Below are 10,205 nucleotides of genomic sequence, written 5' to 3' on the forward strand. Positions count from 1 at the left end.
TTCCCTTCACCCCAGGGCCATTTAGCTAATTAAGTTAGCACAGAACCATCTGGTTCATTAGAGGGGCTGCATCTCCAGCTAGAATCTGGAATCGGACTTTGCCCTGAGCAGTCCTGGCCAGAGCCAGCTCACGCCACCCTCCTCTCTCACAGCCTGAGAGGCTTGGACTAAGGTCTTCCCAGCCTTGGGGCTCAATGATTGACCAACTCCTGGGGGGGTGCTCTGAGGGCACTCAGAGGAAAGAAGGGCTTGAATGGTCAGACCTGTGCAGAGGCAGCCCAGATCCTGGCAGTACAGCTTAACCCACGGGCAGGAACACCCAGTAGGTAGAGAGATCAAAATCAGGACTTCCCCATCACAGAACAAATTGAAACCAAAGAAAGCTGGAGTTGGTCAAAGAGGAATAATCATGGTCTTCTGAGAGCTCAGAAACAGGAGATTGCACTCCATGAGCCCAGACATCCCTCTGCAAACACACTTGTCTGTATTGCCCTCTACCAGTGTTGGGGGTGGGGTCTGGTGTTCTGAATGTCAATGTCAGGGTTACCACAGGCACTGGGACCCTATTGTAACTGACCCTCGCCCAGGCCCACCCCAGCAGAGCCAGTTACCAAGGGGGTTGATCTCGAGGTAGGTGAAGTACAGATCTTCATAGAAATTGAAGAGGCCAGAGATAAAACTGGCCAGAATCCTAGAGGGGGAGCGAGAAGGGGATGGTCAATCCTCAGGGAGCCACGGAGCAGGCTCAGCAGCAGCCCCTCAAACATGCCCTCTCTATAGCAACCTCTCACTGCCACTGACAGCTCCACTTCCTAACACTCGCCCTGCCAACCTCTCATTTTCTTCTAGTGAACCCTGCTCCCTGGACATCACTCTTCAGCCATCCAGGCGGAAAGGAGCTGTCAGGCATTAAGCTGGAGGCGGTGATGCCAGACACAGGGGCAACGAGGTGAGGGACACTGCTGGCATATTTCAATGTGAGCCAGCCTCCTGTCCGCCCCCAGTACCCGTCCCTCCTCGGGACGGGTACAGGCTGTGCCCACCCTCCCACCCAGATGCTGGGGCAGGTCAGCAGATGCCCTCATGGGGAAGACTGCCTTGCTTTCCCTACTCTGTGCCCTGAGCTGTCAGCCTTCCCCACTTCCCTGATGCCACCTGCCTGCCCTCCCTCTCACTCAACTCTTTCTTGTCGCCAGGAGCATGGACCAGCAGGTGTTTCTTGATGTCCTCGGGATTCAGTTTCTTGTCCACACCAACGAGCAATTTCTGGGCTTTGGCATCCACGTCGCCCACGTCCACCCCACCTTCATGGTGGAACAGAACATAGTCCCCTTCTCGGGTAGCGTAGATGCAGACATAGAACTCCTCCGCCTTGAAGGGGAAGCCAGTACCACAGGAGTGAGGGGCACTCACCTGGGGAGCCCAATCCCTGTCGTCTCATTTCTAAAACCCTAGTAGGGAACACTCACCTGGGGAGACCTGTCCCCCATCTTCCCCTCGGGGACAAGAGGAGAGAAAAGGTCACTGCCTCGCTAGCTGACAACCTCAGCCACTGTGAACTGACCTGGGGGAGGATGCCTACCTCTAAGTCTTTCTCATCTCAGCGCTGAGAAGTTCCCTCTGTTATGAGCCTTGATTCCTCCCTGCTACAAACTAAGTCTTTTCCTTCATCTCTGGACTGCCTGCTCCATGGCACCCTCAGACCACTGGTGAAGCTTCAGAGACTCTGGTCCCTTTGACTTTTCTCCAGTAGCTTCGTTTCTTCTTTTACCATTTTAGGGTTGACGAACACAAAGGAAGGGAGAAGACCCAGCCTGAAGCCACCTCACACATACCTGACTGTGGGGAACGAAGGGTTCAATCAGAAAGTTCTTGAGGAAGCCTCGGGCCTTGCCAACCTATGGGGATCAAGGAATATAAAGCTTGGATGGACAGCATATCTTGTTCCCCAGGACAGGACTGCCCTCTGCTCCTCCCGCCTGGCTGTCCCATCGGAGGTGGGGCCCAAGTACTACTGCTACAACATCTGACAGAGCTAGGTTTTCCAGGAAAAACAAAAACAAAAACAAAACAGGGCAATGGGGTCACAGACCCCTAAGCTAAAGAAGTCTTCATGAGATAGTCTTTTCCGTTCACTGCCCTCATTCCAGCTACACTTTGAAGTGTACTGACCTCATACGTTCTTTTTCTGCCTCATCTAGAGGCTGACAAACAAGCTGGGCAGACAATGTTGCCCCAGCCCCAAAGTCACAGACAACAGGAGTCCTCTCCCTCCTGCCGTCAGCCGTGCAAATTAAAGAGCCCAGACAAATCAAGGCACTCCATCCCAGAGCTCAACCAGAGAGACACCACCCAAGGATGGAAGTCCAGGCCCAGGGAATAGCAGGGATGGGTGCAGGGGGAGGGAGTGAGAACCTGACAGGGAAAACTTCACACACACTTTCCTGGCTGAGGATAACAGACCTGCAGAGCTAATCAGTTTGAGTGTGTCCCTGGAGCCTGCTGAGGCGAGACAGTCCTCATCCCAGTGTGTCCCGAAGCCCCCGCCCGCCCATGTGCGTCACTGCTGAGTCAGGAACCAGACAGTGATCCATCAGAGCTAATGAGCCGCTCCTGCTGGGACTGACGCTGCTGCCAGCTCAGACATTGCTGGCATCCCCCTCCCAAGGGCCAGCCTAAGGACCTCCCTGGAGATAAACATTCAGCCCCTAACCTTGCCATCCTCTCCCCAGACGACTGCAAGCACAAAGGCCAGTCAAGATCCCTCTGCCTCCAGGTCCATGTACGACTTTAAGAAGCCCTCTTTAAAAAAAAAAAAAAAAAAAAAGAAGCCCTCTTGACTCCAAGAGCCAGAAACTGAGAAATTACCATGAAGAGCTAATTTGAGAAAGCCCAGTAAGAGAGGAAGACAGTCCACTGCCATCCTCATCCTACTTCCAGGACTGCCAAGGAAGAGAATAGCTCACCCCTGGTCACAGTCACAGGACAGCACACCCTCCCTGGTCTCAGGGACACCTGAGCCCCCTCCCCCTCTCCAGCCCCTTCTAAGAGGGAGAAGAACTGCAATTTTATCCCTAAGCCTCTCCTTGCCTTCCCAAACCATATCTCACTTTAGCTCTCATCTACAGAGCAGACATTAATCACCAAGCTGGGAGAAGCCAAAAACTGAATTTACTCTTCAGTATTAACAGTCTCATCTGAGTCTCTCGGCCCCAAACAGTCTGTATCTCCCTTCTTGAACAGTACCACCCCCGTCCCCCTTTGGTATACACGTCACAAGCTGCCATGCCTTTTCTGGAAACTGAAAAGAAAGGAATTCCCAGGGACGTCTGGGTGGCTCAGTCGGTTGAGCACTTCCCTTCAGCTCATGCTCATGATCCTGGGGTCCTGGGATTGTGCCCCGCATCAGGCTCCTTGCTCAGCTAGGAACCTGATTATCCCTCTCCCTCTGCCTGCTGTGTGCTTACTCTCTTACTCTCTCTCTCCATCAAATAAATAAATATTTTTAAAAAGCAAGCAAGCAAGCACGGGAGGGAAGGAGGGAAGGAGGGAGTGAGAGAGGGAGGGAAGGAGGGAAGGAGGAAGGAAAGAAGGAATTCCCAGAATGGGCCTCAGAGTCCCATCTCCATGATCACCTTTAAAGAAACACCATTTTCACCCAGCTGTGAACTGTACTGGGGTGACTTTTGCAGCTCATCTTGCCATTCCCTGATGGCAGAGCTGGGAATGGGCACCATGATTAGCCCTGCCATTCAAGTTAGCTCTTCAGGACTCTCGCCTTCCCCAGGCTACAGTGTGGATAGGTGAAGGGTAACCCACAGTGCCACTGATCTGGAGGTGACCGCCTCTGCTTCTGTTACAAGAGCATCTCCACCTCAACCTGTCCCCATACTCACGGTGGCCTCCTGTCCCAGCCGTGGTTTCAGCCAGGACTTAACGCCTTCGAGTGTGAGGTTGACTCCCACTAGGCCGAGCTTTCCACGCCGTTTGATCAGCTGGTCTGGCTTGACTACCAAACTCTGAAATGAGAGGGGTTTGTATGTGGAGCAAGGAAAGGGAAGGGCAAGAGGCTATAGTTTGGGGACCCAAAGCACAGGAAAGCCTGTGTGGCTTCTAATCCATGCACCTACTCTTCAGGGTCAACTTCTGGAAGCTTCCTTCCCCTCTCCCAGCCTACACCTTTCTTTTGCTAACCAGAAATCTAGAGCCATCCATGGCCCAGGATCGGGCCTGGCAGAGTAGGTGCTCGCCAAATCCCTGCTGAATGAATGATTCACTACCCTCTCTATGTGGTATCTTAGCTTCACTGAACCATGAACTCTTCAGAATATGGATCAGCACCTGTGATCCAAAAGGAAGAATAGAGACAGAGCCCTGGGGTGACAAAGGACCTTAGAGACCTGATCAATCCTATCCCGGTGCTTGATCCTGCCTACAAGCCCCACAAGCAGCCCCTAAGCACTCTCACACACTGCTAGCCAGGAAAGGCACCATCTCCTAAGGCAGCAGGAGGGAATATACACCCCCAGAACTTGCCGCGGGTCCTAGTCCTGCTCTCTGGGCCCTACCCAGGAAGTCTGCACTTCCCAACAATGGCCCTGTAAGGAATCAGATGAAGGAGCCTTGACCCCAGACTCCAGGCCAGCTGCCCAAGGCTATCAGCCATTCTACACAAAGTTCACAGCACATTTCCTTGTGGACACATTCCTGTTATGCTCCATTTGGGGGGTGGGGCACAAACCTACTTTTACTGAACATCTACCAAGTGCCACGTGGCACACTAAATGCTTTCCAGACGTTACTGCTAATTCTGTACTGTTCACAGGGTGAGTGTTACGCTCACCTGACAGATGGGGAATTAAGACACTCAAGAATGGTAAAACAGCTTGCTCCAGGCCACATGTTTAATCGACAGACAGCTTCAATCTGGACTCCAGTTTGTCCAGTTCCAAGCCCATGTGCTGTCTCCTACGAGGGCACCTCAACATGTGGGGTCCACAGCAGAACACAAAACCCCACTCAATGCACTGCACACTGTCTATTGATGCGGGCAGTATGCCATCACGTGACTTGTTGTGATGTCTCCACTACACCAATCCTTTCTCTTCCTCTGACCTTGGGCCTGGAAGAAGGGGCCCGGGGAGGGCAGGCTCACCTGGCTGAGCAGCCAAGGGTGGTCCTGCAGCAGGCGGGCCCAGTCTGTGTCAGGGGTGACCCGGGCATACTTGAACCGGTTCTGGATGGCCGAGGTGGTGCAGATGTACTTGTAAAGGAGTTCTTTGCCTGTCTGCTCTGAAATCGCCTTTGCCGACATGGCTGCAGAGGGACCCGCTCTACCTGTTGGGGGAAGAGGAGCTGGTAGGAAGGGGCAGGGGAAACAGATCAGTATACAGCTGCCCCCAGACAATAACATCAGATCTTAGTGCTTCTCAAGAGAGGGAAAGAAAACTGGCTCAGTCGGAGGGATGGAAGGGAGATCTTAATGACCACTTCTGACAGCAGGGAAGGAGGATCAGGAAATGATGGGAGAGAAGGTAGTGGAGAAAAACAAAGGTGGTATTTTCCCCCAGGACTCTTGGCCTCAATCCTGTCTCTACTTTCTTCTCAGCAAACCAACTCACATTCGTCTCGCAGTAAAAGGTAGCTGGATGGGGAGACAGGAATACCAGTGTGTGACCCAAACCCGAGTACTGGTCACACTCGAGGTCTCACACAGACACGGAAACACACCCTTTGGTTCTGTGACCTACGGGGCGCCCAGCCAGAATTGTGCAATGCTACCCTTACTCCCCCTACAGGTTTTATCCCCCCCACGCCCAGACTCACCCACTTCACACACTTACTCTCATCACCAACCAGGCTGAGAGCCAGGCAAGTGAGTTTACTTAACCTCAGGCAGGATCAAGTCCCGAAGGAGCAAAGAGGAAGAGTCATCTCAGAGTTTATTTCTCCCAGGACATTAGGCTCCCACCCTTGAGTTCAGAGCAGACACAGGGCAGGGGAACAGTGACCTTCAGTGCATCCCACCCGCTCCAATGAGTCACCCAGCAGCTAGTTTAGAGCAAGCCAGGGGCCTCTTTGGGGACCGCTCTGTACTGGTCACTTCTAACTGAGCCAGAGCTCAGAAGGAAGCCAGAAGTCATCTTTGGTCACATGCATGTAGACGCTCATCTTACATGAACCCTGGGAAGTACACTGAAATTCACCTCTTTCTTAGTTGAGGAATAAAAGTTCAGAGGAATTAAGATAACTAGCCCCAAAAGTCAAACTAATAAGCAGGAGACCCAGGACTTGAACTCAAATCCTTATTCCTGGTCCCCAGAAAACGCCTAACACCTCAGCCTTAGAGAAAAGACCATTTCTCCAAGGACCAGGCCGTGGCCCCCCCTTCACCTCACAGAAGAGTCTGTGATGACAATCTCCTTATTTTCCCACTCCACTGCTGTGTCCTGAAACACCCATTCTCTCATGGGTAGTGACAGGAGCAAGTTGGGGAAAGGAATGAGAGGTGGGGGGAGGGAATGAAAGGAAACCATCATTCATGCTAAGAGTTTGTCCAGATCAGTAAAAGTCACTCCAATCTCTCCCACAAAGATCCAGAACTGAAGCTGCTGAGTTTGCTGGAGAAGAAAAGTCGTTCAAATAAAGGAGGGCAGAGTTAGAGGCCTGGCTGGGTTATATACCCAGGAAGGTTGGTCTCCATCCCCAGCTCAGGACAGGCCAAAGTTCCAGAGGCCACACTCCACCTCCCTCCCAACTGACCAGGCTGGGGCTTCAGGTTCTCACTCTGGCTTGGCTGGCCCCCTCAGCCTCCCAGCTAGTCTCCAGCTCAGCACAATGGGTGCTTTCAGTCTGGTGTCTGGCCCAAAGTGGGGTAGTTGGGAAGGGGCTCAAAAGAAATGTTTCCTTTTCTAGCCTTCCCCTGGGATGACTTCCGGCTCCTCCTCGACATGTTTCCGAAGGCGATGCCTCAACCAGCCCCAGTGTCCCACAGTCCTCCACCCCCCACCCACTCCAGCTCCATTTCCCAACCTTCTTGACTTCAGACCAGAAAAACTGGTCCTGAAATCAGATGGGTACACCTGCCCCCACCCCCCTCCCAAACAGAGTATATAACCCAGGGCAGATGAATCAGGGAAAGGAGGGCACAGCTGCTGACCACCCTCAGCAGTTCAGACATATCAGGCACCAGTGATCACAAACTCCAGGAGGAAGGAGCCCCTCAGCTAAGCCTCCCCAGCAGAGAGCAGTCTGATAGACACTCCCAGAACAACGACCCCCCAAACCTGGCACCTCCCAAAGCAGACAAAAGATAAGGCTGAGAAAAGAGATGTTCTGCAGCTGAAAAATCACAACTTTCTTGAGCCCCAGATCAAATCTCAGACCCAAGAGATCATTTCCACAGGGTCCTGGAGGGAGGGGGGAGACACAACACAGGCACAATATAGGATAGAACATATTTGCCATCTTACCAAAACAACAGATGCCACCAGAGCACTGTGGCTTAGATGGGGCAGGGCCTTTCAAGGCCCAGGCAGGATTTATATGATAGAGTAACAGTAGGGACAGTATCTGGCCTTTGCATATTCACCAATGCAGGGTAAGGCTCACAAACCCAGGGAATAGACTGGGTAGAGAAAGCTCAAAAATTTAATCATTCGGGGTGGGGGGTCTTGGTAGTCTCTCTAGGGCCACGGCTCTTCATCTATTTGAGGTCTCAGACTCCTGAGCACCTAAAGCCCAGAAAAATGTGCCCCTACCTGACTGTGCATATCATTTCAAGGCGCTTCTGATTATGACCACAGACCATCACTTAAGAGAATCTGCTCTAGTGACAATGGGACATAAAGTGTTAAAAAACAAAACAAACATCCCCCACCCCCGCCCCAAATCAAGTGTATACCAATCTGGATCTGGGAATCCAGGCCACCAACTCCCCAAGGGCTGAATTATGTGGTCAAACTGATGACAGGTGGTTTTAGGACAGAGTTAAGACCCCCGGGGTCTGCTTTGAGGCCCCAGGAACTGTCACCTAATACCAAGTAAATCATTCGGGGGAAATCATGCCAAGGAACCTGAACACACACACACACTCACTCTCTTTCTCCCCCCTCAAAGGAAGGACTTTATGTGCTGAATGGGGTCTTTTCTGTAGACAGGTAAGCAACCCAGGATTGAGTTCATCCACAGCAGCCACTGAGGGGTGAGGCAGCCCACAGTAAGGCTGAATGAAAGGAGTTCATCCCCCAGGAATGTACCCCTGGGACACAGCCAGTGCAGAGGAACCACTGGGGATGCTACTTAGGGTCTCTGTCTGGGAAAGACAGAAAGCATTCATTTTTAGGTTAGTATCCATAAGATTGGTGTGGTTTTTGTTTCTGAGAGGACAAGCAATTCCTGGAGGAAAAGGGAGAAGCAGAATTCTGTGAGGGTCCCCTCCTGCAGCAAGCATAGTGTCAGAATGCGGGTGGAGACACCAGCTACCCGGTGTCCAAGGGCTCTTCCTGTCACCTTGGCCCAACCTGTTAAAGTTCTCTCAGAGATGAAAGTTACCAGCCCTGGGCAGCTGGGGTCTACCAGCTTTTCCTCACCCAGTATTTCAGATATCCAAGGATCTGAGCAGGCTGCAAGAGCAAAGTCAAAGGGTGGAGGGAGTAGGCTGGCCGGCCAAACTGTGCCATGCACTGCTCCTTCCCGCTAAAACTGCCCTGCCAGGCAGACCCTAGGGGACTCCCAAAGGCCGAACTCCTGGGTACTGCACAGTATCTGGCAAGGTTGGAGGGCAGCTGGCGCTGGGTCTGGCCCTCAGCCAGGCCCTACAGGAGGGCGGCGGCCGCATCCTGAGGCTCCTTCAGGACCCAGCCTTGGCCAGGCTCCGCGTCAGCGCCTGAGGTGGGGAGGGAGAGTGGCACTCTGGCCATCTGTCGCTTGGAGGCTGGGCCCGGAGGCACTTCCAGAGCGAGGAGGGTCCTACCCGCTGCCCCACAGGCAGGTCCCCACAGCGAGGCCAGGCCTCGGGCACCGTGGGACCGCCCGGCCCCGCGTGGCTGCCAAGGCTGTGCATCCCGCTCGCTCCCTCCACTTTCTCCGCGCGGGACTCGGTCGACTCTTCACAAAAAAATTGAGGAAGGAAAAAAAATTAAAAAATAAAAAATTGAGGAAGGGCCTGAGCCCGGGCAGGAGTGGGGCGAGTGGCCACCACTCTTCCTACTTCCCGTCCCCCGCGTGCGGTGGGGAGACCCGGATGGGCACACAAGGGAGCCCGCTGAAGCCCGAAGAGGCTCAAGGACTGGCCCCCGGTCGGGGTGAGGGGCGCCCGGATAGCGCAAAGGCAGCGTGGCGGAGGGAGAAGCAGCCAGGACGACGGCTCACTGCGTGCAAATTCCCAGAAACTGGAATGTGGGGGAGTGGGGGTGGGGCCGCCGACACGCGGCCACCAGCCGGGGCTCGGAGCGAAGGCTAACCTAAAGCGAAGACCCCCAGAACTTGCAGGCAGGTGCAGGGAGGGCACGTGAGCACCAAGCCGGCGTCGGGGAAGGCGGTTCCGGGTTGGGGGAGGGAGGCGGGAAGCTCCCGGGGCAGGTAGGGTCCCTCTCGCGACGGCAGCAGCCCGCCACTAACCTCGCTGCGAAAGTCCGTGCGCGGCGCTCCCTCCGCAGGCCCCGCCTCACCGCCCAATGCCCGGAGCGCTCCAGCCTCCAGCAGACGCCCGGGATCCGGCTTTTGTCCGGGCCCCTGCGGGCTTCTCCCCGCCCCCATCGGCACACGGAGCGAGCGGCTCTGCGATTGGTCACACGCGTTCCCTAGCCTGAGCGCCAGGGCTCCTCCCAATTCGCTGCCCGGTATAGCTCCGCCCCAGGGGGAGGGACGCAGGGTCTGCTGGGACTTGTAGTCCACCTGGAGCGTCCGTCCAGACAGCTGGCCGGCACCGCCTCTCGGGAGCCGGCAGGGCCGGGGAGGGGCTGGGGGCGGGGCTGGGGCGGGGCTTCGGGTGGGGAGATGGGCCGGTCTATGCTGGAGAAGAACGTACGGGGCGGGGGGCCGTGGCCTGATCACTTAGGGGCTGGGCCGACCGCCACTCTGAAGGGAGCGGTGTGGGGGTGGGGTTGGCGGAATGGGCTGTAGCGCAGTTCTGGAGACCTGGAGTCTCCCTCTTCTCTCCCCTTGGGAGAGACTAACGTCCGTATCCCGGCCACCTAAAATCG

General features: G+C 54.6%; 1 protein-coding gene across 5 annotated transcripts in view; it reads right to left on the reverse strand.

The window, feature by feature from the left end:
* ACLY (ATP citrate lyase) overlaps positions 1-9,795 on the reverse strand; it is a 44,651-nt gene extending 34,856 nt beyond the window's left edge. For 2 of the 5 annotated variants that reach the window (XM_072780522.1, XM_072780521.1), the window contains exons 1-7: positions 9,672-9,795; positions 8,925-8,970; positions 5,156-5,342; positions 3,897-4,019; positions 1,836-1,898; positions 1,181-1,371; positions 612-691 (exon numbers count right to left, since the gene is read on the reverse strand). In XM_072780522.1, coding sequence (XP_072636623.1) covers positions 612-691; positions 1,181-1,371; positions 1,836-1,898; positions 3,897-4,019; positions 5,156-5,342; positions 8,925-8,970; positions 9,672-9,759 — 778 coding nt within the window. In that variant the 5' untranslated portion in view covers positions 9,760-9,795. Of the gene's footprint in view, positions 1-611; positions 692-1,180; positions 1,372-1,835; positions 1,899-3,896; positions 4,020-5,155; positions 5,356-8,924; positions 8,971-9,621 lie in introns of all 5 variants that reach the window. The other 3 variants (XM_072780520.1, XM_072780518.1, XM_072780519.1) reach the window with 2 other exon arrangements.
* Positions 9,796-10,205: the final 410 nt, after the last annotated feature.

This window comes from Canis lupus, chromosome 16 (genome assembly GCF_048164855.1).
Source record: "Canis lupus baileyi chromosome 16, mCanLup2.hap1, whole genome shotgun sequence".
NCBI lineage: Eukaryota > Metazoa > Chordata > Mammalia > Carnivora > Canidae > Canis > Canis lupus.